Source organism: Hevea brasiliensis, chromosome 5, assembly GCF_030052815.1.
Source record: "Hevea brasiliensis isolate MT/VB/25A 57/8 chromosome 5, ASM3005281v1, whole genome shotgun sequence".
Lineage (NCBI taxonomy): Eukaryota > Viridiplantae > Streptophyta > Magnoliopsida > Malpighiales > Euphorbiaceae > Hevea > Hevea brasiliensis.
This window is the reverse complement of record NC_079497.1, coordinates 106,004,329-106,030,859: the sequence shown is the minus strand read 5'-3', so window position 1 is coordinate 106,030,859 and position 26,531 is coordinate 106,004,329. Positions and strand designations below refer to the sequence as shown.

The window sequence follows — 26,531 nt, the reverse complement described above, 5'->3', positions numbered from 1 at the left end:
GGTAAGGGGTGTCACACAATATTTGTATGTTGAGCGTTTATATAAATACTTAATTAAATATAAAATATATGTTTAATAATATTTATAAATTTTTATATATTTTATTTTAAATAAATAAATTTTGAATATTTTATGAAATTATTAAAATTTTAAAATATAAATTAATAAAAAAATAATTTTTAATGTAGATTATTAATTAAAATATAAAAAATTAAATAGATTCGAATATTTTTCAGGTAATAATAATGAAATTTAGAACGAATTCGGATAGTTGATAACAAATTTTAATCAAATTTAAAACGGGTTAAAATTTGAGAAATATTAATCAAATCTAAATTTAAGTAAAATAATTTTTTATAAATATTCTATCAATTGCCATTCCTAACCATTAAATTAAATATATAATAAAATTTCTATAAAATTAATTAAAATCTATAATAATAATAATAATAATAATAATATAAATTTAAATATAAATATTTAATTTAATAATTAATAATTATTAAATTTATTAGCTTGAGTTTTTTTTTATAGTTGCACCGTAATTCCTTTATTGAATTCCTACCAAATGAAATATTTATAATGGCAAGAGTATTCGGATGACCAACCAAAACTACTTTGTAAACACAACCACGCATGCATTATGTCACCTAAGATGTTTCACAATGTTGTTGTCTTCATATATATATATATATATATATATATATATATATATATATGAATTTTAATGAAACTAAAATTTTAAAAACTATTCATTAAATTAAAATTTATTAATATTAATAAATAATCTTATTTTTATTATTAGGGATTATGGATCATTTTTTCTTTTAAATAATCCTAGAAGCTAAAATGCTAACATTTGCCAATTAACCTAAACACCTATTTTACATTTAGCTAACTCAATTAATGCTAAAGAGAAATATCTTATATAAAATTAAGGGATGAGATGCTTAAATTTAATATTATATAAAATGTTTATGAATTTTATACTTTAAATATAAATCTAATCCATGTCTTACGTGAGCTTATCTTTTATTTGGATAAAAATTTTAAAATATGAAATTTAAATTTAATAAAATTATAAGTTTTTTTTTTAATTAATTACAGTTATAAATATGAATTTGAAATAATTTGTAAAATTATGTTATTTGAAATTCATTTTAAAATTTTTTAATAAATAAAATAATGTTGTTTGAAATTTACAATTTATTATTCATTTATATTAAAATTAATTTTTTTTTATTTTGACTTAATTTTTAATTTTATAATAAAAAATAATGAAGAGGGGTAATATGGTAATTTCACTAGGGCGCCAAAACCAACGTCACTGAAAGCTCTTTCCACCTGTTTGTCTCGGCGATTCCAAAGCTTTCCAACTGCTAGAAAAAAAAACCTACTTTGGTTTCATCGAATCACAGATCACATATTTAACTCATACTTTATATTCACATTTATGTATGTATACATATATCTAACCCATTTATTTCCTCCTCTCAAAACGCCCATCTTCCCTAGTTCAAATCTTGGCACAGCACAGGTGGGCTTCTGTGCCTCCTCTGTGTTTCCAGTTCAGTGAGTTTGTTTTTTTGTAAGGAAAATGTGGTTTTAATCATTGATATCTTCTCATTTCATTACATTTTGTGTTAAATGTTTCTATGGTTCAGTGATCTTCTACTTCCCTTTTGCATATGAAAATGTATTCTGTGATCACGAAGTAAAATGCTGTTGCTTCTTCTTCTTCTTCTTCTTCCTCTTCTTCTCTATGTGGTCAAATCCGTTTCCCCTTTAGTAGGTTTAAATAAGATCTTTCAATTTTGGCATGCTGAAGTGGTGAAAATGTTAGTTGGGTTTCATATATTTTGTGATATTGCTGCCATTAGGTTAGTATTTCTGCACTGTTGTTCCTTTATTGTTCATAGATGGGTGTTTTTTACATTGCCAATGGAGGCCTTCGCTAGTTTTGGCATAAAATGTTTTCTATATAAATTGTTCTTCTCAAAATGGGGAATGATCCTCGTGTTTTTCCTGGTTTATGGCCAACTTCTGCTTGTTATTGTAAATAATTTCAGCTGATCAGCTCAGAAAAATCATTGACACCATTTCTACTCTTGTGCATATTTAAAATTTGGGCTTGTAATTTAAATTTTGTTACTTGTTTAAATTATTTATTTTGGTTACTTTTAAGTAATTTTAGGACAGTAATTTAGTGGTGAAATTGCATTTTTCTTTTTAACCAAATAGATTTGGTTTGTGATTCTGTTGGCGTTTTTTTGATCTTTAACTTACTGTACATTGTATTGGGGGTGCCTTAGGTGATACAATTATATCTAACAGGTTGCTTCATTTTTGCTCTTTTTTCCCCCTTCATGAAAAGGCACCTAATTTTGTGTTAAATATATAACAGGTTAATGAATCAGCGTTGCCATGCTTCTGTGTTGATTATTTATCATTTTGTTAATCTTGCAGGCCATTGTAAAATTTTGGTAATTTGGAAGTGTAAAATATGGCTGTGGCTGTGACTCCTAGCACACATATGGCAACAATCAATCCTTCCCTATCTTCTTCTAACAAAGTATTTATGTCAACCGTAGCTAGTTTCAGTGCTGAGACTAAAGAGACATCTTGGACTAGGCTTAGAAGCTCCTCTCACATGACATCCAGGCAGCCATTCTTACAGAGCCTTACTTCCGTGCCTGTAAAATGTAAAAGAGTTCTCACTAGAGCAATGTCTGCACCAAATGAGAACAAGCCTCTGCCAGGATTGCCTGTTGATTTAAGAGGTTATGCATCTTTGTTTATTCTTGACATTTTTAAACAATTAAAATATCTGTATTTTACTCCTTCAGAAGTTTGATTTTTTATTCAGAATAAATGTTGCAGAATAAATATAAAAAACATGAAATTGATAAACAGGTTCATACATTATTCTTATATTTTGCTATTGCTGTTTGCTGTAAGCTTAGGCTGGTCTCACAAGTGAATGCAGTAAAGGAAGATTCACTGTAGGAATTATTTTTTATTTAATTTTTAATTGTAAAATTAAGATCTTTAATATATATATATTTTTTTAGTATTAGGAAGTACAACATGACCTAGAAGCATTACACATTTCCAAGGATTTAAAGAGAATCCATATAGCCGACCCCAAATTCTTGGGATAAAGGCTTAGTTGAGTTGAGTTGAGTTTAGTTTTTAGTATTAAGAAGTTTAAGAATTCTATTATTTTTTAGAAAGTAGCATTTTATTTTATCTAGGAAGTATGAGTTGGTTGGGGATTCCTAAATATTATTTAGTAGTAGGATTAACAATTCTACCATAAATACCTATGTCCTTTAGGTATTTACATCACAAGTGCTTAGGTTTGTATTGGAACTTTTCTTGTCTTGATTCTAATGATTATATTCCTTAGAGAAATTAAATTTGAATATGCTTCTTTCTTTACCATGTGCATGTAGCTTGGAAGTTGGAAAGATTGTTACTTAGACACAGTTCCGCTAAGTTCTATATCCATGGGACCAGCATGCATCTGAAAAAGATGTGGATTTGGTGCTGCTGAATAAATATGTTTGAAATTAGATTTGTTTGCTGAATAAATATCTTTAAAGAATGTTGGAAACAAGTGATTACTGATTTACTGTTCAAACATTGCGTATTGATTTTTATAATCACTTTCATGGTCAGTTCATTCTTGATACAGCTGACAATGGGAACAATTGTTAGCAGGTAAGAGAGCATTTATTGCTGGTGTAGCTGATGACAATGGGTATGGTTGGGCAATTGCAAAGTCTCTTGCTGCTGCAGGTGCTGAGATTGTTGTTGGTACATGGGTGCCTGTATGTAAATTGATCTAACTTATTTCCCTTTTGGTGGTTGAGATTCTCAACTTCAGATAAAGCTGTGCAGTTTTTTTGAAAAGTTCCATTTGTGCAGGCACTGAACATATTTGAAAGCAGTTTACGGCGTGGGAAATTTGATGAATCACGCGTGTAAGAACATATTTGGCACTTCCTCAATCATGTCCAGATCATTAAATGTTTAAAAATCTGTTACTGACTCCATGCTAATTGATATTTGAATTGATTGTTCAGATTGCCAGATGGTTCATTAATGGAAATTACCAAAGTTTATCCAATGGATGCAGTTTTTGACAGTCCTGAGGATGTTCCTGAAGATGTAATAATAATATTTCATCTAATTTGTGGCATGGACAGCATAAAATTACATTAGATTTTTCTTTTATACTCTTATTTGTGGGTTTTCAGGTAAAAACAAACAAACGGTATTCAGGGGCCTCTAAATGGACTGTTCAGGTATCATTTTAGTTATAGATCTATATTGTTGGGTGAAATCATTACATTTTGCTTTATCTGATCCATCATTTAGTTGATTAGATGGACATGATGTGCCTCAGAAATAATATCTTATTCTTGTGACGTGATAAATCTTTCTTTACATTGTTCATTTATGAATTAGCATGCACATACAAGATGGTCAAAGGAAGATTTGGAATAATAATTTGTCAATATTATGTTTGAATGTTCTGAATCCTAATTTACTTCAGCCGTTTTGTGTACTAACAACAATACTAGTCACAATTTCTTTATTTTCTTCTTTTTCTTATGTCTATGATGCAACAATTTACATTAATTGGAAGTTCAGCACTCTGCACTGAAGACTAGAGTTTGTGAAACATAACTTCTCTGTATGCATATTGGGGTTCAATATGTTTTCAATACCATATAGAAATGAAGTCACTTCCTACTCAATGTATCATGGTCCACTTCCTACCTTAAAATTCATCAATATTTTCCTGTTATTTTACTGAGTAGGTCAAGGTTTAAGTGTATTTTGTGCCAATGCTATACATTTGAGTTAAAAACTGGACTATAGTTACTGATTGATATGTGTAATAATGTCTTGCAGGAGCTAGTTGAATCCGTGAAGCAGGATTTTGGCAGCATTGACATCCTTGTGCACTCACTTGCAAATGGGCCAGAGGTATAGTGCCATTGGCATTTTCTTTTGTTATTCTGCTCTCTGTGGATTGTTGTGGTGCTTAGGTATTCAACTTGCTCAGGTTACCAAACCTCTTCTGGAGACATCAAGGTATGGATACCTTGCCGCCATCTCTGCATCAAGTTACTCATTTATTTCCTTGCTGAAGCATTTTGTTCCAATAATGAATCCAGGTACACTTATTGCCCAATTTCCTTTCCTTTTTAATGTGATTTTTATTCCTCTCTCTATTTATCTCACTTCATCCTACTCCTTTGAAAGCCCAAATGGTGTTTAAGAAAATAATCTTGGCGATGCCAGAGAGTGTTGTTAGAACTTGAGTTTTGGTGTTGATATTACAGGTGGTTCTTCAATTTCTCTCACCTACATTGCCTCTGAAAGGATCATTCCAGGGTATGGCACATTTGGGATTGCCTCTCTATCTCTCACAAATGACCCTTTTTTTTTGAAAAGATAAACCATTTCAAGCTGTTTTACATGCACAGGTATGGTGGAGGCATGAGTTCAGCAAAGGCTGCTTTAGAAAGTGACACACAGGTGAGTTTTTTGTTTCTTTATGTAAACTGTATCTCACTTGCTGACCATATTTTGGCATCCATTTCAAATTTCCAACTTTTTCTGGTACTGATTCAGGTGCTAGCTTTCGAGGCGGGAAGAAAGCATAAAATCAGAGTCAACACTATTTCTGCAGGTAAAGTAGTTCGTATTCACAAGGGGTCTAATTACCCAAAACTAGTTGCTATTTTTGTCATGCTGGCCTGTGCTTTTGAATTACTGAGAATTCCTGATTTCAAAATTAAAATTTAGAAGCAGGATGTAACTATAGTCCACTGCATGTATTTCATTCAAATATTATTATCACTTTTTCCTGACTATTCTTTAGAAGATCTCTGGTTGAAATGCATAAATTCTTGTGATCCCCTCACCTCCTAGTGATGCACATGTGCTTCCCCTGGACTTGGTACAATTTGCTAGCTTCTGTTTGATTCATCATTCTACTAGTTATAGCACATCCATTCCATTTGGGGAAATAATTTCACCATCTTGCCAAAATATAGTTCGTACATATAACTAAAGCATCCTGGCATTGGCCATATTGATGGAAGCAAGTATCTACATGGAAAATGGTTGTGATAGTTGGCTTTTTGGAGACTATCACTGAGGATGAGTTGTGAATCTGCCCTTGAGTTATGTTATTGGAACTGGAACTTAACTTGCTTTCTCTTAATTTCTGGAAATATGGATGGCCTGTGGTATCTGTAAGACTGAAAGTATGGATGGGCCCTCCAAAGTCCAGAGCAGAGAACCACCTAAATTGATTTTCCATAAGTTGATAATTTAGATAATATTAGTTGTGGTTTTGTTGGTAATCATCCTTAAAATAATTTGCTATAAATGCCGTATTAAGAGGCAAATGGAATTATTAGTAAGATTTCCAAACGGTGTTACTATCTTGGCTTGAAAGCACATGCAATTAAGTTTGTTCCAACCTTCCCTCTCTCTTTTTTCCTCCACTGGATTAAATGGTAGACAATTCAAAAATCTACACAACCTGCTCTGAATCTGTCTAAGCTATTTTCATTTAATGTGTTTTGTTGCAACTTATACATGTATATGTTTTCACATTTTCGTGCTTTCTGAAATTGCCAGGTCCATTAAGAAGTCGTGCTGCAAAAGCAATCGGTTTTATTGATATGATGATTGATTACTCATTGGCCAATGCACCTCTACAGAAGGAACTATCTGCAGGTGAGTATGAACTGCCGTACAGCTGAGTTTGCATTTGATTGTACTGCCAGAATAATAAAACAAAAAAACTGGGGGAGGGGCGAAGTAATTAGCCAGTATCTGTAGAATATGAAGTTTTCTTTTTAATCAATTTCCCAAAGTTAAAATTTTATCTTTATTTAGAATAATCTTTTCTTTTGCATGTAATTTTTCTATCCCCAACTGACTAGATTAAAAAATGGTCAACAATTTTATGACCAAAAACAGCCATTCAGTTACATGCATTGCTTCCCACTTTGTTCTTCCATTTAACTTTTGTAAACTTATGTTTATTGAAACAGAGGAGGTGGGTAATACCGCTGCCTTCCTGGCTTCACCATTGGCTTCAGCAATCACTGGCGCAGTTGTGTACGTTGACAATGGTCTAAATGCAATGGGAGTAGGAGTTGACAGCCCGATCTTTGCGAACCTTGACATCCCAAAGGATAATTGAAAATTAGGTCGAAATTCCAAAATTTCTTCCTTAAGGAACTTCCAAAAATTTTCAAAATAAATGTTGTAACCTTTTTTTTTTTTTTTTGATCTATCATGGGGAATAGCTGACTTAATCCCCCTTTTGCTGAGAGGATAATTTATGTTCTTTTAATAGGAATTATTTCTTTCTTCATTGTCTGCACCGGTATGCTTGCTTGCTAGGTATTGAATATTGGTTTCATATTCACTAGTTGCTTCTGATAAACTTAGGCTGGCACAAAGTTAGGCTAGTTTACATTATCATTATTCTACAATTTTATTTGCCAATCTATGAAAAGGATTAGTTGTTCACCATTTCCTACCTTACCTGTAAGTATCTCTAGCAAGATAGATTACTACCAACAATAGTTAAACGCTTGACGCCACTAAACGCAATGGCCTCCATGGCTTGTCACCTAGAAGGAAGAATTGCGGATTCAAGTAGTATTTCTCTATATTTTTCTACTTCAGAGAGGCTATTATGATTCCATGGGGAATAATGGTGGGATTATGAAATATGAACTCAGGAAACACATGAATATGCAGATAAACAAAATTGATGGTACATGGGTGAATCCTGAATGACTAGGAAACAAGCAGAAGCAGTTTCAGGATTCAACTGAAAATGTGCAGCTTGTTTGAAACAAACCTCTTCAGGCTCTCAGCCTTTCTTGCCTCTTCAGTATTCAACAATTAAGTCTTCAAGACGCAAAATAAATCGGAAATTATTTTGGACCTCTTCAAAAATACTTCATAAAACTTTGTTGAACTCTTGGTTTTTAGAATGAATGCTTCAGTAGTGCAAAAATTGGCAAATCTCATTCTTTCTTCTTGTATTCTTCTACCCAGGGGCAGTACTTAGCCTTGAGATATATTACTTCTCTAAGCCTTTTTTTAGCTTTGATTCATATTCTACTTGAAGATGCTTCAATTTTTGAACCCTTCCATCAAAGTCTTTCAATCAATTGACCTACAAATATTGATACTTGAAGATTAAAGTTAGGTGGATTTCCTTAAATTTTTTTTAGTATCATCACAATCAAGCTCTTTGTAGTTCATGGGGCTAACAACATGGATATTAGATTGGAAAAAAATAATAATTTTCAATTTCTAAAACTTTGTTAAAATTAGGAAATAACTTCATATTATTTTTTACTTTTTTTTCCTAATAAGAAATTTTTATTTGTTAACAATAATTTTTCTATAATTGATATTATATTATAAGTTTTCTATAATTAAAATTGAAAAATTATTTAAAAAATTAATTATATCATTATAAAATAAATAACAACACATTAAATTTTTTTCAAATAAAATAAGTTTCGAAATATATTTTATAATGATTATTTTTTAATTAAGATATGAATAATTTTTTAAAAATTTTTTAAAATTAAAAATTATTTTCTATTATTAATAAATAAATATATTTTCTATAATTTTTTCTTATTTTTTATAAAAATAAAAAATTTCTTCTAAAATAAATTATCCTTCCACAAAATAACTACTTAAAATTAATAAGATATTTTTAGGTATTAGAATGTATCAAACCCTATTAGAATAGATTTAGTACTACATAATTGAGTTTAGAATGAGTTCAAATTTGAAAAATAATACCCATGTCAAGTTTGGATTAAGTTTAAGTTTTATATTTGAGTACCTATTATCTGAATCTATTTATATAAATATTAATTAAATATAAAATATATTTTTTATAATAATATTTATAAAGTTTTAGATAGTATATTTTAAATAAATGCTATTTAAATATTTATAGAATTATAAATTTTTTAGCATATAAATTATTAATAAAAATATATTTTATATAAATTATTAATTAAAATATATAAAGTTAAAATGGCTCAAGTATCATTCAGCTAATAATAATCGAATCTGTTGGTATTAAAATTTCGTAAGTGTTCTATTTATTGTCATTCTACTTGCCTCCTATTAAAAATTATAATCATATTTTATATATAACTCAGTTGTAAACATTATTTAAAATTTATTTTTCTTTTCTAAAAAATAAAATAAAATAAAATAAATTTCATTCCTAATAATTTAAATAAATAAATTCTATATGTGGGAATGAAGTTGAGTGTCCAAAAGGGCTTTTAGTTTGTTTCCCCATGAATATAAGCGTTTTCCTTTTTTTAAGACCCTTAAAGAGTATCCTTGTCAAAATGGTTTGGCATAAACTCCACTAATCAAAAAACAGCTAATGGGAACTGCCCATGTCCTAAAATAGAATTTTCTTGGTTATCCTCCTTCTGCAAACCTGGACAACAGCCTCAATCTCTGCTAGCCTTAAACACCAATCCCTCTTAAAATCTCTTAAATTTTGATTATTACAACATTGAGTGTTTATTGATTAATTGCTGAGTTTAATTAATTTCTTTGTTAATCTTGCTCCTTGTTTCTTATATGGCGACAAGGAAAGCAATGGAATCATGCATCGTCTCAACCACAGATGGGGTGTGTCTCCAAGCAAGAATTTTCAAGCCACCGCAAGAAACCACCCAATATGGCAGCTTAGGCACTGCAATTGTGCTGGTGCATCCATACTCGAAGCTGGGTGGATGCCAAGGTCTAATGCAAGGAATTGCATTGAGATTAGCCATCAAAGGCTTCATTACCGTCACCTTTGATATGAGAGGTGTTGGAAGGTCTACGGGCAGGTGTTCGCTCACTGGCTTCGCTGAAACCCAAGATGTTATTGCTGTTTGCAGATGGGTCTCCCAGAACTTGCCAGATAAAAAGATTATGTTGGTGGGTTCCTCCGCAGGTATGGTTCTTGTTTTCGTTTTCAATGTGGGTATAAATCACATTAACACTGGCAAGGCAAACAATTTGGATTCTGCATGTGTAAATTCACAATTTTTCCCCCCTTTCTCACTGAGAAGGTTCGTCTTTGTTTGCTTTAGGAGCTCCAATTGCTGGTTCTGCAGTTGATCAGGTAGAGGAAGTGATTGGGTATACAAGTATTGGTTACCCTTTTGGATTGGCTGCCTCTGTTCTGTTTGGGAGACACCATAAGGCAATTTTACGGTCCAGAAAACCAAAATTCTTCATAATGGGCACAAAGGATGAGTTCACAAGTGTGGCACAGTTGGAGAACAAGCTAAAGTCTGCTGCTGGCCGTGTTCAAGCCCATCTTATTTTAGGCGTTAGCCACTTTGAAGTCGAGGGTCCTGCCTATGATGCTCGGATGGCAGACCTAATTGTGGGTTTCGCTGCATCATTGACGCTATGAGCAGCCTGATTTCCCTGCATTTTTTGTAATGCTAAAGATTAGCATTCCTGACTGTGCAACATACTCATATGAACCAATCCAGCCGATTACACAATAGCTAGGTGAAAGCCAGGCAGTCAACAATCCCTGTTAACAATTGCTGAAGATGTAGATAAAAGCTTGATGCTTTTTCTTAATCTGCAACGCTTAATGGAAGTGGAAAGATGGCCTTACGGTCTTCGGTTAGACATGGATTAAGAAAAACCATTTAGCGTACTGTTTTGCAGGATTTGATGAGAGCTTTATCCCAAAGGATGAAACCCAAACGAATAAGCAACCATTGTATCATCAAAAATCAAATCTTTACGACTCTTGCATTTCATTAGAAACAACTAGCTCAATTAAATTTGAAGATATCACTATCTACGAAGTTTTTGCGTCTCCCATAAAGGTAAAAAGCAAGTGGCTATTTTCTAAGTGTGTGCATATTTGTGTTACAAGTATGGAAATCTCTAATGAATAGATAAGAGGCACAAATCCAACCAGGTAAAAGGAATGAGAAAAATCGAAAAACAATGTCACACAATCTTGCCTGGTTGATGAAATTTGATCACTAAATTAACAGTTCAACAACCATGTCCCCGCCCTTTGAACATCATTGAAGTTTTCTGCCAAATTCTTTTTCTCAGCTTCTATCCCTGGTCCATTGCTTGGCCATGCAAGAATTGGTGTTCACCTGATTAGGAGTGGAAAGAGATGAAAAAGGAATTTAAAGAGATTCACATAACCAAATCATCAAACAATAAAAAGTTGATTGGATATGCGAGTATCTTTCTGACAGCCAATACAATTATTCTCTACAATCTGGAAATTTGCTCCTTAATTGGTCTATTACCTATGACCCTAAACTTGTTTTCCAAGCACCTGGATGCTGACAAAGTTGAAAAATATTCCACTCAAATTTCCCTTAAAATAATTAAAAAGTACTGCTCCGAAAATTCAAAGGCCAAGTTAAAAGCATAAACAAAACTTCAGTTAATAAACAGAATAACAAACTATTTTTTCAGCACAGGTTGAGTACAACAGGCAATTGTCATCTCCAAGACAACCAGAATCAGATCTATGTCATGCATGCATGTTTTCATTACCACTTTCACCATCAGATGCATCTGCAAGCCTTGCAATTGCCTCGACAAGTGCCTGTTCATGCTCCTGCATCATGCAAAAAAGTAAAGCATTTAGTCACAACTCACAAGCAGTTAGAAGAGACACGTAGACACACAACACAATGTACCAATGGCCTTACTTTCAGCATCCTTTTTGCCTTCTCAAGTTCATGGGAATCAGGATGACTCAAAGCAAAAACCTTCTCCACCTGTTACATGAATGTTGCAGTGAGAAAAATGAAGAAGATGACATGTCACATGAAACAGATTCCATGCTATCATACATACCTCCTGAACTAACGTCTCTGTGTTGAATAATTCAATGTCATTAGAAACTTTCTTTGTAAAACCATTCTGTGTTGGCAGAAATTCTCTCCTGGATTCACCCTTTATGGATCCCCTCCCTCTTCCACCACTAGGATAACTGACATGTCTCATGGATTTCTTGATTCCATGGCCTGGCCCACCATGGGCACCAAGAAGAGAAATTCCTGGATCCACACCTTCCCATTGGATATCCTCTGGAGATATCTGTACAGAGAATAATACAAAAATTTTCCTCCTTAAAAGATTTCACCTGGGAAAGAAAGAAACAGTCGGGGGTCTTGTACAGACAATGCAAGCTAACAGAAGCAACACAGCTCAAAGTTATTACTCAAACTAGCTGTAATACATGGAGTAAACAGGTAAGAGAACATGGGGGACTAAAACAAAGAGTATCTTGCCCATACAACAATTTTTATGCCCAGAAAATCTAATCCGCTAACTTGAGGCCAATTTGCTTCCAAAAGCCTACTGTTAATAAAGAATGGCTCTGTATCATGATAATATAATTTAAGCATTTCCTTCCTCCCCTCCCTCCATCTCACAAAGTTAGACGGGCACAGGGAAAAGGCCACTTTCTTGCACGCCAAAAGAGTGAATTTTTGGAAGTAACAAATCATGCTTGTATAGCTACTTACTGCTTATCTTTAGCAATGATAACCTCTACTGTCTATCAATTCACCCACCTAAAACCTATCACTGGGCCATACTTTCATTCGTCAGCCACCTCAATTCCACAATGTATTCTAACCTAAATATTTAAGGTTGTTATGGAAAGTCAATCATTATATTATTTCTCTATATATTTTGTATTCTGTATTCCTATTTAGGAATTCTTATTTAGGAGTTCTTCCTAATTAGTAGAACACAATTATAGGAATCAATTGTATATATATACCCATGTACAGATTAATTGAAATCAAGGAGAATCATCTCTTTCTACATGGTATCAGAGCAGGTCATCTATCTAGGGTGACTATTTGTTCTCACCACCCAGCTCAGGAGAGACCTTGGCCGCCGACTGGCCTTTTCGACTCCGATCAACATCGCCAGCGTCGCCTCAATCCCCTTATTCCACCACTGTGTGCTGTTGCCTGATCCAGTACACCATTAAAGGACTTCTGAGGTTTGGCTTTCAGATCCTATTTCGGTATTTGTTTGGTTTGTGATTTTGGGTTATTTTGCTACTGTAGCACTTTGGATTATCGTTTCGGTTAGTTTTCTGTCTCAACAAATGGCAGACAATAAGAATGTTATTTCTGATGTGATTCCGGTGATGACTAAGATCACGGAACACAAACTTAATGGTTCGAATTACCTGGAGTGGAGTAAGACTGTTAGGGTCTATTTGCATAGCATTGATAAGGATGATCACCTTACTAAAGATCCACCTACTGATGATACACAACAAACTTGGCTAAGGGAGGATGCTCGGTTGTTTTTGCAGCTTCGGAACTCGATTCACAGTGAGGTAATTAGTTTAATTAATCACTGTGAATTTGTTAAGGAATTGATGGATTACTTAGATTTTCTGTATTCTGGTAAAGGGAATATCTCCCGTATTTATGATGTTTGTAAGGCATTCTACCGTGCTGAGAAAGAGAATAAGTCTCTCACGGCTTATTTTATGGATTTTAAACGGGTATATGAGGAACTTAATATATTGTTGCCTTTTAGTTCTGATGTGAAAGTTCAGCAGGTCCAACGGGAGCAACTAGCTGTTATGAGTTTTCCTGCAGGCCTTCCTTCAGAGTATGAGACTGCTAAATCTCAGATTCTCTCCAGTTCTGAGATTTCCTCTTTGCATGAAACGTTCACACGGGTCCTTCGTACAGAAAGTACCCAATCGTCACAGCTTGCCAGTAGTGCTCTTATTAGCCGTAATCCAAATGGACAACAGGGTAATAGAAGAGGAAGTAGAGGAGGAATTACAGGCAACAGAAATAATCAGCGTAATGGAGAGGCTAGTTCTAATCAGGACTCAAGAAGAGTCATTTGTTATTATTGCCATGAGCCTGGCCATACAAAATATAATTGTCCTCAACTTCAAAGAAAAAATCAGCGATCACAGATGGCAAATATGGCAGCAGAGGATTCTACAGTATCTTCCTTTGAGAAAACTGTTTTGGTATCTGCAGAGGATTTTGCACGCTTTTTCGATGTCGTGCATCTCTAAAGCCTACGGTTCCTCACATCGCGATCACGAGTCGAGTAAATCCACTACATGCCTTGTGTCTTCCACAACCAAATGGGTTATTGATTACAGTGCGGAGATCACATGACAGTAATTCTAGTCTTCTATCCGCTTTTCAGTCTAATCTCACTTCCTCTCTCATTACTTTAGTGATGGTTCTACTTCTTGTGTCATGGGTTAGGCTGCGAATCCGACTTCGTCAATTTCTTTGTCATCTGTTTTGTGTCTACCAAATTTCTCTTTTAATCTACTTTCTGTTAGTAAACTTACTCGTACCTTAAATTGTTCTGTTTCCTTTTTTTCCTGACCAGTGTTTATTTCAGGATCTTACGACGAAGCAGATTATTGGTAGAGGACGTGAGTCAGGTGGTCTCTACATTCTGGAAAATCATGTACCGCAGTCGCTTGTTTGCTCCAGTACCTTAACACCTATTGAAGCTCATTGTAGATTGGGTCATCCTTCTTTGTCTACCATGAAGAAGTTGTGTCCTCAGTTTCAGTCTTTATCAGTACTAGAATGTGAGTCGTGTCAGTTTGCAAAACATCATCGTTTGCCTTCTGTGTCTAGAGTCAATAAACGGGCTTCATCCCCTTTTAAGTTAGTTCATTCTGATGTTTGGGGTCCTTGTTCTGTTACCTCTAAAGCTGGATTTCGTTATTTTGTTACTTTTGTTGATGATTACTCTCGTGTTACCTGGTTATATTTAATGAAGAATCGTTCTGAGTTATTTTCTATCTTTTGTGCCTTTTGCAATGAAATCAAAACTCAATTTAATACTTCTGTGCGCATATTAAGAAGTGACAATGCCAAAGAATACTTTTCAGCACAATTTCAGTCTTATATGACACAAAATGGCATTCTTCATCAATCTTCCTGTGTGGATACCCCATCCCAAAATGGCGTGGCCGAAAGAAAAAAATCGGCATCTTCTTGAGGTAACTCGTGCTCTTCTTTTTCAGATGAAAGTTCCTAAACACTTTTGGGCGGATGCAGTTTCTACGGCATGTTTTTTGATCAATTGTATGCCGTCTTCTGTCCTTAATGGGGATATTCCTTATACTGCTTTGTTCCCTACAAAATCTTTGTTCCCTGTTGAACCCCGTATTTTTTGTTGTACCTATTTTGTGCGTGATGTTCGTCCGCAAGTTACTAAATTGGATCCAAAGTCTCTCAAATGTGTCTTCCTTGGGTACTCCCGGATCCAAAAAGGGTACCGTTGTTTCTCTCCTACTCTTAATCGTTATCTTGTTTCTGCAGATGTCACATTTTTTGAGTCCACTCCATTTTTTCCTCAATCATCTGTGTATGAGAGTCAGGGGGAGGAGGATGATCTCTTAATATATACTGTCCAACCAATGTCTAGTCCTCTCTCACAGCCTGTTTCTTCTGTCTCTAGACCTACTCGACCTCCTGTTGTTCATGTTTATTCCAGGAGATTGGAGATTCCTGACTCAGATCCTCCACCAGCTACTTCGTTGGGAGATCCTGTACCTCATACTGATCATGATTCTGATCTAGACTTACCCATTGCTCTTCGTAAAGGTAAACGTTCATGTACTTACCCTATCTCTTCTTTTGTTTCTTATAATCAATTGTCTTCTTGTTCTCGGTGTTTTGTTACTTCTTTAGACTCTGTTCCTATTCCTAATACTGTTGGTGAGGCACTGTCTCATCCTGGCTGGTGTGCTGCTATGAAAGAGGAAATGGAGGCTTTAGATGCTAATGGTACATGGGAATTGTTACTTTTGCCCACTGGTAAGAAAGCTATTGGTTGCAAATGGGTATTTACAGTAAAGGTAAATCCTGATGGTTCTGTGGCTAGGTTAAAAGCACGCCTTGTAGCAAAAGGATATGCTCAGACATATGGGATTGATTATTCTGACACTTTTTCTCCTGTAGCTAAACTTACTTCTGTTTGCTTGTTTATCTCTTTAGCAGCTACATATGATTGGCCCCTGCACCAATTGGATATCAAGAATGCTTTCCTTCATGGTGATCTTCAGGAGGAGGTATATATGGAGCAACCACCTGGGTTTGTTGCTCAGGGGGAGTTGGGTAAAGTTTGTAGGCTTCGGAAGTCTCTTTATGGCTTGAAACAAAGTCCTAGGGCCTGGTTTGGGAGATTCAAAGAAGCAAAGACAGGAATTTGGTATGCAAAAGAGTAAGTGTGATCACTCAGTATTTTATAGGCAATCTGAGGCTGGTTTAATTCTCCTAGTAGTCTATGTGGATGACATTATCATCACTGGGAGTGACTCTGCAGGTATTTCATCTCTTAAAACCTTCCTCCAAACCCAGTTTCAGACCAAAGACTTGGGATTATTAAAGTATTTCTTGGGTATTGAAGTTATGAAAAGTAAGAAGGGTATTTTCTTGTCTCAAAGAAAATATGTCCTCGATCTATTGACAGAAACAGGAAAATTAGGTGCTAAGCCTTGTAGTGCACCAATGACTCCAAATTTACAACTGTTAGCAGGGGATAGTGAGTTGTTTGAAGATCCAGAGAGATACAGGAGATTGGTAGGAAAATTGAACTACCTTACAGTCACTCGTCCTGACATTGCTTATGCCGTTAGTGTGGTAAGTCAGTTTATGTCTTCCCCAACTGTTGCTCATTGGGAAGCCTTGGGACAAATCTTGTGTTATCTAAAGGGAGCTCCAGGAAGAGGTTTGTTATGTGGTAATCATGGGCATTTGAATGTTGAATGTTTTTCAAATGCCGACTGGGCTGGATCTAAGGTTGACAGGAGATCAACTACTGGATATTGCGTTTTTGTTGGAGGAAATTTGGTGTCTTGGAGAAGCAAGAAGCAGAGTGTAGTTTCTCGATCTAGTGCTGAATCCGAATATAGAGCCATGGCACAATCAGTATGTGAGGTAATGTGGATACTTCAATTACTAGATGAGACAGGTTTTAAGACCCCCTGCCTGCGAAATTATGGTGTGATAATCAAGCTGCTCTCCATATTGCTTCTAATCCGGTATTTCATGAGCGGACTAAACATATTGAGATTGATTGTCACTTTATTCGTGAAAAAATTCAACAACAGATCATCTCAACAAGATATATCAAAACTGGAGAGCAATTAGGAGATATTTTCACAAAAGCTCTGAATAGAGCTAGGATTGACTACATTTGTAACAAGTTGGGCATGATTAACATCTATGCTCCAACTTGAGGGGGAGTGTTATGGAAAGTCAATCATTATATTATTTCTCTGTATATTTTGTATTCTGTATTCCTATTTAGGAATTTTTATTTAGGATTTCTTCCTAATTAGTAGAACACAATTATAGGAATCAATTGTATATATATACCCATGTACAGATTAATTGAAATCAAGGAGAATCATCTCTTTCTACAAAGGTTTTCAATTTTTTTTTAATTGAGTAGTTTCTTTTGTCATCCCAATATCATGCAATTATTTTGTCATTCACATCAGATCAGCCATATTTACTTCACCATAGCAGCTGACTTCCAACAATCCTTCCCCAAACCAAATATCGATCTAAGTTGTTCATGATCAATGTCCCAACTGGATCTGTGCACAGCATATCAGCATATTGCAAATTTAATGCCACAATCATTAAAATTAAATGCAAATTTCAAAAGAAATGCCCATTATCTCCTCTTATACAGAAAATAATATCCTGCTACATTACTGGGTTGTCCATTTCATTGATTGATATGAACAATAATGATCAATTGTGCTCATCGTCCCCTATTATTATAAATTAGACTAGGCATAATCCAAAGGATGATTAAACGATTAAAATTTTCCCTTTTCATTCCATAATCATTAGTAGATTTAGTTTTCTTCTATTAATCCCTTCCACATCTTCCCATCAAGTTTTGTTTCTTTTATTCCCCTACTGGCTTTGTTGTTCTTGTTCAGTTTCTTTTTCTTTTATTATTTGTCCTTTCAGAGCAAAGCTCAACATTGGAGTCATGATTTTGCTGTTAGAAGAGATTATTTGAATCAGAACATCACATTTTGCAACAGACTGCACTTTTGCTGATGCATGCTGTCATGGAATCAGAATATCAGTGCATAATAGCTGTGCCTTTAGCAATTGCTTCACTTAAATAAAAATAAAGTAATGCACATTTAGATTAAAACAGTCCTCTTGATGTGGCCTATAGCAAGATTACTAAAACCAATATTCATGCTTCATTAGATCCTAATGGTGAGATAATGAATCTGAAAAACAAATTTAAGCATCTTGTCTCTTAAACTGATAACAAAAGATAAAGTCAACATTCCTTCAAATGGCATGCAGTTGTAACAGTCCAATTTGTTTAATCACAAGACTACATGGGGCCCTAACCAATGCCTCCCTGCATGGCCAACCTCACAGCTCTCAAGTTCTAATGGTACAAGGAAAATTAAGTTTTTGGACATTTTGTATGCATATGAAAATATCCTTTCCACCTAGATAAGATTGGTTTCTATCCTTTGCGCCTACGAACAAGCTTTTCAAATGGTGCAGCATTAAAGAAACAGCTACAGAAATGGGAAACACAAAATGAGGTTTAGCTCATGCCAAATACCATAAAGTTACCTCTTTGAGATTAACCCATTCCCATGTCTCGTTAACTGTATTCATATCATAGACTAGAGCATGTCGGCCCTGTAAATTAATACAATCAGGTGACCAAGACCAAATTATAATCTGATTATTCAAGCAAGAGAATAGATTGAACATGGGGTTAAGCAGTCAACAATACCAGGAACAATAACAGGGAGGGATAGAGTGACAAAGATAGAAACAGATAAAATATATAATCAGGTAGAGCCTTACATGAATAAACAATGACCCAATGACAACAAAGATACTAGTAATTAACAGTAGAACTGTAGGAAAACCCATATCTAAGTTCTTGAACATTTTACTTTCTGAGGTACCAGAAAATAAAGCACTGGAACTTTTCAGATTTTGGCATCTGAATCCTCCAATTTAAGTGTGTTTGCGTTAAGGCTTTGTACTTTATGATTTGAGAGTATTAGGCACCAATTTAACATCAATGATCAAAAATGAAAAAAAAAAAAGGTTAACCAAGATTAAAGATGTTAAAAATACATAATTTCTATTCATTCAGAAATTGAAATAACAAAGTTCTGGAAGTCCCTCGGAAACTCTCCCTCCTCCTCTATGTTTCTCACTGTCACTCCATTTCTTCTCTTCTATCTTCTTCCATTCATCTCATGTATCTCCACAAAGATAAAGACAATCTCTTCCAAAATCATTACCATGATATAGTCCTACCTCTCCAGATACCCCAACTGTCTATGCAAGACATTGACTCCCTCCATCCATGAGATCATCACACTCCTCTAAAATCCCCTTAGTGACAAAGGTGGGTTTTTTTTTTTTTTTTTTTAGGTAGAATCCCTTAGTGACAAGGTTGATATTTCTTTGACAACATGCTTCCAACTCTGATTCCCTCCTCTACTCCTACACCACCACATTTCATGGCTTCATTGCATTTATTGACACTGAACAGGCCAACTCCCTTAAAAGAGCTAGGTGTGGTTTATGGCAATTACAAACAAATAGTCAAAGTATGATTTTCTCCTGACATTTACACCTCCTCTATAGTTCAGAAATCAGGTGTGGATGTTCTGGGATTGAACATTAGGCATCATGCTCACAAGATGATTGTCAAAAATGGGTCACATACATTAGCTTATGCCGTGGCACCGGCTGCAGAATATTTCAACCATCCGATAACACTTGTCTTACATGTTTTAAAGTCTGTCAAGTCAGTACCTGATACTCTCAAATTGATTAGTATAGGGGCTTGATTTAACACACTTTAAGCCGGTGGACTCAATGGCCAAAAGTAAAAAATTTCAGGGATAAAATGTTAAAATATTGAACAGTCACAAGAACTGTTGCCTCACAAGTGGAGACCTTCATAGATCCAAAAGAAAGACCTCAGCCATGCCACGTTCTCATCAAGCACATGCCAAATTATCTTTCATACATTAGAATACCTTAAATATAGATGCCTCATTCTCAGATGGGACTAGCAAATAACTATGATGCATGCCTCTTAAATCCTTAAACATACCTCAGCAGGGTTGTAATCAGTTATGACAGCCTCGTAAAAGCTGTTGTCCTCTGGCCATCTTGTCCACACTTTCCTTCCAATTAATGGATCAGAACTTGCTGGTTCAGCATGTTCATTTGCAGCAAGGGCTCCAGAAGAACTATGGCTAACATAATGATGATTTCCAGCAGGACCTGTAGAAGGGTTCTGCATATACTTCATAAAGGACAAACCAGGCATTGGTTGACCCTGCTAAAGAAAGTGGAAGAAAGAGTAAACCCAAATGGAGGTCAAGCTAAAACTTAATTTTATACTTCTATTAAAAATAATCAACATGCTGTACTAGGCTTTCAGTTGCTCTTCAATTCTCAGCTCCATGTAATAGTTGCATGGACAGAGCTGCTGGTAGAGATTGTAAAGCCAGTGTCACCAAAACAGAAAAGGCTAGAGAAGATACCAATGGATAGATCTACTTATATAAAGATCTTAAAGCGTATGACACTGCATAAATAATAGAAAATATACCATTTGGGATGTCTTCTGTTTTTTATGGGAGCCTGAAACACTGGGACTGTGTACAACATCATGAACTGGTTGTGATGCACTGCTCCTAGCAATTTGGTGGCCACCTGCCTGTCTCCACTGCCTGTTAGTGTTTCCAAAACATTAGCCATTTCACACTAACTACTGATTCTCAAATTTCAGCTGCTTCACAAAGCATTCAAACCTGATCCTTCTGATGATCTCATCCCCATTAACTTTGGTTAGAAGCTCTCTGTGTTGATCATCTGATACTCTGAGCTCTTTCCTAAGTTCTGTAATTAAACCCTCCTTCTCCTGAATAAAAGACATGAAAGAGCATTAAAATAGGAACAGAAACGCGCAAAATTCAAGTACACAAAGATGTGCAAAAATAGAGAAAGTTGATACCCAAGAAATGGCATCAGACTGAGCCTTAAAAGCACGCAATACAGCACTGTAAGCTTCTTGCTCAAGGTGATGAATTTGAGCCTCCATGTCAGTATGCATTCTAGAATATGCAGCAGAACCAACAACAGATCTTCCGTTTCCTACAACTCTTTCTCCCTTTGGAATTGTATTTTGATGTGGAGGTAAATCATCATCAGTACCTGCAGTGTGCGGACATCATGGCAAGTAGCAATGTAAACAAAAGACATATCTCTGCCCTATCATGAATCTGTAACTATTACCTTCTTTTTTCATAAAGAAAATTTTCCTTTACTGAAAAAGAAATAAATGAATATATAAAGGATTTTATATAACAATTACACCAATAGTACACTTCCAAAATTGAATTTTTTGACTTTCAAATCTGTAATCAAACTGATACAGTTGAATCTAACCTTTCACTTGTTTTGACAACAACAGTTCAAGTTTTCTAACTTCCAAGTCAATTTGCCCTCATGCTTACTTTCTCTTCCTACGCAAAACTAGATTCTTCCAAATTCTATGCACATTAATTTACTCTGCAACAATTTGTTTCTCATTTGTTCTTATTTCCATGTTCCCACCCAACTTTTACCATTAACAACAAATCCTGGCAACATAACGAGCTTGCAAAGCTTGAAAGAAGACAATCCATTTGGATAGAGAAGTCAAAACAATGTACACCTAAAAGGGACTTCAATTCCTCTTACTCTTTATTCCTCTTACTCTTTTTCTTGGTCCAACATTAACATGTTTAAAACCAATTGGATAAAAAAATTGAAAAAGTGCAGCAGCTTCATGCCATATAAGATAACAAGAACAACTGAATTAACACCTTAAAAAAATAATAACAAATTAACACTCAAATTTTCTAAAACAAGATAATTAAGAACTTCAATCCAAAGCTAACCTTTTTCTTTTCCTCTTTCATAAACTAGTGTCTATGTGCATAAAAAAACATGATAGCGATTCAAAACATTTCAAATTGCAGCACTAAGTAGCATAATCAAAACATTAACCAAGTATAAAAAGTAGCTAGTGAAACAAACCTTGAAGGAAAGAAAAAAGAAGTTATACGCTAATTGCATTTCACAAATCAATCTCACTCAATATCCAAACTTAAAACTCCAAATGACAGTTTTATATTTGCCCATTCAAAAACCAGAACCCTATTATCTTCCAAGAAAATTCATTGAAAACAGAAACTCCCAGTCCAATCACCAACTCCCCAAAAACGACAATGCCGAATTAAATCCAATCCAACAATACCCTAAGCCTCAAGGCCAATTCCCACTATCACAACAATTCAATAAAACAGATATCTTTTATGGCGTCCACAATGTAAAAATGAACAAAGAGATGAAAGAGGGAAAAAAATACAAGAAAACAATAAAATATACCACTACTATCTGAAAGTTCATAGCCCATAACAAGGACCACCAGAAGGCTGCACTGTTTCTAAAGCATTGCAATTGGCAATAATGGAGCTACAGAGATACAGCGGAGATATGGAGATAGGGAAAGAGAGAAGAGGAGGGGGGGGGGGGGTGTGGGGTGTGCGGCTGGAGAAGATATTTATGGAATCTCTGTATTGGTGAAGTGTAGAAAGGGAGATGGGTTTCGCAGACAAAGGAAGATGAGTATGTTGGAGCGAGGGAGGAGCCAAGGAGGGACTTTGGACTTGAAAGCTTCTTTCGAAGGGAGAGAGGGGCCTTAACTTTTGATTTTCGGATTCTATTTTAAGTTGGGGCCTGAATGGAACTTTCCAACATGGAAACCTCGTACGTAAAGAGAAACAGCGGTTTGGTCGACTCTATGTGGGATGATGCCTCTAATCGGCTAGATTCGTCATTCTTGCGACTGAAACCTAGTAGAACATAATTAAATTTTGGGGTTTGATTCCATTTAGACGCTCCGCTTAAATTCAATTTGATTGTACCAATTTTTACAAACTTATAATTTAATATGAATTCAATTATGTACATAGCCACTGAATATAAATAAATTATATTATATATTTTCTAGTTATTATATAATCATATAATTTTTAACTGAAAATTAAATGTATAATTAAAGGTTAGAAAATATATTATATGAGATATTAACATATAAAATTAAAGATTATAAGTTAATTTAATACATTTATAATTAAAATTATTAAAAAAATTAAAAAAATAAAAGATAAATTATGTAATATATTTTCTAGTTATTATTTAATCTATTTCATAGTTAATATGGGGGAGATATAGTTTGGCTCAATTTAATTATTGAAAGAACTAAAATCAAATCAATATGAAATTAATCAAAGTTCAGTTTTTTTTTTCTTGGAATTAAATTAAAGTAACTTATTCAAACTGATAGAATCAAGAATTTTGATTTAATTCAATTCTTTGATACTTCGATTTTAATTCTTAATTCTTTGTTTTAGTTTGAGTCTATATTTCTTATAAAAAAATGTATTATTTCAGATGTGTAGAGTTAAACTTGAATCATAAAAAAAAAAGGTTATTTAAAATGATTTAGTCATATACAATACAAAAACTTAAATGTCTCAATATGAAATTGTTATAAATTAATAGGTGGAAGGTGTTAAAAAATGAAATGAATGCATAAAATGATGTGAAAGGAAATATATATATATATATATATATATATGATAATCAATCAGATTAATTATCTCATAAGTCCCTGCAATAGCTTAAAAATCACAAGAGCCAAATAGTGAATTGTAAGATTCTAGACTCGAAATGTAAAAGGAAATAGTATAAAAGGATTTACGAGTTTTATATATTAACGCGGACGTAGTATTTCATAGAGTTAAATAGTAAAAAAATGATCTACATAGCTATTTTAATTTAATTTTTATTACATTTATTCTATTATTTTAAATATAAAATATATCAAAAGTATTTCTTTTATATTATATTGATATAAAATAATTAATAACTATTAATTGAATCTTCTACTTGCATTGAGAGTTGAGCTTATGACAATTATTTAAAAAAAAACAATGTTTTCTGCTTAGTCAACTTGTTTATTAGTGTGTGAACTTGAAATATTTAATTATTTTTATATTTTATTATTTTATTATGAGGTGTGACGAATTTTTCACGTTAATTGTCATCTATAACAACCTTCCTCCATTATTCAGATTTGGGATCAGCTAAGCACAAACTATTTAGACAGAGTTATATTTTATTATTTTATATTACGCAAAAATTATTAAAAAAAATTTTAATTGTCCTATAAAATTCTAATATTTCAAAATTTATTTTTCATTTATAAAGATATATTTATTATTAATTTTAAAAAAACTATTATTACAAAAAAAATTATTCTGAATATTTCTTCTATTGCAAAATATTATTATTAAAAGCTTAATGACAAAAAAAATCTAAATATTTGTAAACCTTTTCAGTTTTAGGTAAAACCTTTCAATTTTACCAGTTTTACATCAAACTTTTACATTAATTCAATTTTAACAATTAGTTTAATTAGATAGTTTAATTGACAAAAATAATTCAAATATTTTCTTATATTTTCAATATTAGCTAATTCTTTTAATTTTTTTTATCACCTTGAACAACTATTCTTAAATTGGAAAAAATATCATTATACTAAATTTTATATATATATATATATATATATATATATATATATATATATATATATATTTTAAACTTATTTTATATTTAAATTGTTTATTTTTTTATGTCTTAAATTTGGGATAAAATAGCAAGAAAGATTTAAATTAGAAATAAAAATAAAAAGAGAGAAATTTTAAAAATTAAGATAACAATATTAAATATATTATTTAATTATTAAATTGTGCGGACTCTCATGTAAATTTTTCTCATCCTACACTATTATGAAAAAATGAAAAGTTCTTTATCAAACTTCCCTTTAAAATAAAATTTCTTCATGGAGCGAATCTTTTTGGAGGTTTAGACAAAAGGTGGTAAGGAATGGGCCATCAAGCAGAAACATAGAGTGTGTCGAGTGATCCAGTCATTCGAGCAACAAATTCTAGAAGGATTGTCGATAATTGAGCATGAGGCTTGGTTAGCTGTGGATCAATCTAGGCTATTTGGAAAAGATGAGTTGTCTATGATGATCAAAAAGTAGTGCCCTATGAGATGGAATTCAAATTTTTTTGATTCCATTTTTTATTGCTAAACCAATTCTACGAATGGATGATCTATTCGAAAATTATTAGGATAGGACAAAGCCTTACACTGCGAAAAGAAATTACTCTGTGAAATTAACAACTATAAGCCCAAGGCCCAGGTGATGACTTCCACTTTTATCGGAACAAAGGCCCAACCAAAAAAAGTTTCAAATTATCTTCCTGATTATACTAATCCAATTTGGCAAGATTCTTAGGATCCCACTGAGGCAGAAAAGGAAGAAACCAACAAGAGTGCATCTGTTCCTGAACAGAAAAACAGTTTATGTCCCTGGTATAAGAGCTTGTATGACAAGGAATATGATTCTGAATACTCAGACGATTATAATTATAATTTGAGTCCAAGTGAGAACTCTATGTGAATTGACAGCAGAATGTCTCACTAAAGCCGGAGAAATATATCATCTGTATAGTTAATATTAGGTAGATAAGTTATTTGTCTTTATGTATGACCTAGTTAGATATGAATCATGTGCTTACCAAACTATTCCTTATCTTGTTAGGTGTGCTCACCTAACTATTAGGTAGACATGTATTTGTGTAAAAAGTGATTGTAATAGTCCCAGCTCTCCTCCTATATAAAGAGAGCTTTGGTTCCATTTGGAATAAGACTTGCCAAGAAATAATATTCCAACTTCTTTGCCTTATAGCTTTCTAAATTCTTCTCCCTCTCCTGAAGTAAAAAATTCTAGCTTATTCACATCATTCTCCACTAAGGCATGAGTATGCTCTACACTTGCTACTCTTAAGTGGATCCTGTTGTCTTTGTGGGATTAATATCTTCATTAAGCTTAAAGGGAAGTTTGATAAAGTACTTTTCAAATTTTCCATAATGGTGTAGGATGAGAAAAATCTGTATGAGAGTTTGCATAAGAAGGCATTAAAAGATCATTCCAGTCATGTCTTGTGTGACACCCCAACTTGCTTCAACTTTAGTATATGAGCTTTCTCTTTCTGCTAGTTTAGTTAATCTAACCTGTTCTCTATAATTATCCCCTTCTTATAGAAAAACTCTATCCTTCAAAATAGATAATCTTGTTGAAATCTGTCACATCTCTGAAGGTGCTCAAGTGGAGGAATCTCTCCTTTTCCTTTTAAGCCCTTATAATATATACAAAAGATCTAGTTCTCTTACCAGAAATATCCAGTCTCTTATCTCTTCAAGAAGATC

At 33.7% G+C, this 26,531-nt stretch overlaps 3 protein-coding genes across 8 annotated transcripts; 2 read left to right on the top strand and 1 right to left on the bottom strand.

The window, feature by feature from the left end:
- The first annotated feature begins 1,379 nt into the window (after positions 1-1,379).
- Positions 1,380-7,411, top strand: LOC110652921 (enoyl-[acyl-carrier-protein] reductase [NADH], chloroplastic-like). Of its 4 annotated transcripts, none has more exons than XM_058147309.1 (13): positions 1,380-1,537; positions 2,467-2,780; positions 3,724-3,833; positions 3,931-3,986; positions 4,089-4,173; positions 4,263-4,310; positions 4,924-4,998; positions 5,078-5,189; positions 5,358-5,409; positions 5,502-5,553; positions 5,650-5,707; positions 6,667-6,765; positions 7,086-7,411. In XM_058147309.1, exons 2-13 carry the CDS (start codon positions 2,504-2,506, stop codon positions 7,235-7,237), a joined length of 1,176 nt encoding a protein of 391 aa, XP_058003292.1. In that variant the 5' UTR covers positions 1,380-1,537; positions 2,467-2,503; the 3' UTR covers positions 7,238-7,411. The 4 variants fall into 4 exon arrangements, with proteins under 4 accessions (XP_058003292.1, XP_058003293.1, XP_058003295.1 ...); XM_058147310.1 differs by having other exon boundaries at positions 1,414-1,567; XM_058147312.1 differs by having other exon boundaries at positions 1,438-1,572.
- Positions 7,412-9,399: 1,988 nt separating this feature from the next.
- LOC110647940 (uncharacterized) lies at positions 9,400-10,751 on the top strand. The gene is made up of 2 exons (XM_021801993.2): positions 9,400-10,039; positions 10,179-10,751. The coding sequence occupies exons 1-2, from the start codon at positions 9,679-9,681 to the stop codon at positions 10,505-10,507; spliced, it is 690 nt and encodes a 229-aa protein (XP_021657685.1). The 5' UTR covers positions 9,400-9,678; the 3' UTR covers positions 10,508-10,751.
- An 83-nt stretch (positions 10,752-10,834) lies between these two features.
- LOC110647939 (protein EMSY-LIKE 1) lies at positions 10,835-23,077 on the bottom strand. 3 transcript variants are annotated; one of them, XM_021801990.2, is made up of 11 exons: positions 22,575-23,077; positions 21,157-21,356; positions 20,954-21,063; positions 20,752-20,872; positions 20,248-20,478; positions 18,735-18,803; positions 11,941-12,183; positions 11,793-11,861; positions 11,635-11,698; positions 11,382-11,417; positions 10,835-11,222 (listed from the first exon to the last, which is right to left on the bottom strand). In XM_021801990.2, the coding sequence occupies exons 1-11, from the start codon at positions 22,600-22,602 to the stop codon at positions 11,179-11,181; spliced, it is 1,215 nt and encodes a 404-aa protein (XP_021657682.2). In that variant the 5' UTR covers positions 22,603-23,077; the 3' UTR covers positions 10,835-11,178. The 3 variants fall into 3 exon arrangements, with proteins under 3 accessions (XP_021657682.2, XP_058003291.1, XP_021657684.2); XM_058147308.1 differs by having other exon boundaries at positions 20,248-20,475; positions 22,575-23,076; XM_021801992.2 differs by lacking the exon at positions 11,382-11,417 and having other exon boundaries at positions 22,575-23,073.
- Between the last annotated feature and the right edge of the window lie 3,454 nt (positions 23,078-26,531).

Coding starts and splice junctions, on each gene's coding strand:
- LOC110652921 (XM_058147309.1), top strand. CDS start 2,504: ATGGCTGTGGCTGTGACTCCTAGCACACATATGGCAACAATCAATCCT. Junction 4,311..4,923: donor CCTCTAAATGGACTGTTCAG/GTATCATTTTAG, acceptor AATGTCTTGCAG/GAGCTAGTTGAATCCGTGAA. Junction 6,766..7,085: donor ACAGAAGGAACTATCTGCAG/GTGAGTATGAAC, acceptor TTATTGAAACAG/AGGAGGTGGGTAATACCGCT.
- LOC110647939 (XM_021801990.2), bottom strand. CDS start 22,602: ATGGGCTATGAACTTTCAGATAGTAGTG. Junction 20,479..20,751: donor AACAGAAGACATCCCAAATG/GTATATTTTCTA, acceptor CACTTTCTTTAG/CAGGGTCAACCAATGCCTGG. Junction 11,862..11,940: donor CAGAGACGTTAGTTCAGGAG/GTATGTATGATA, acceptor TTCATGTAACAG/GTGGAGAAGGTTTTTGCTTT.
- LOC110647940 (XM_021801993.2), top strand. CDS start 9,679: ATGGCGACAAGGAAAGCAATGGAATCATGCATCGTCTCAACCACAGAT. Junction 10,040..10,178: donor GTTGGTGGGTTCCTCCGCAG/GTATGGTTCTTG, acceptor TGTTTGCTTTAG/GAGCTCCAATTGCTGGTTCT.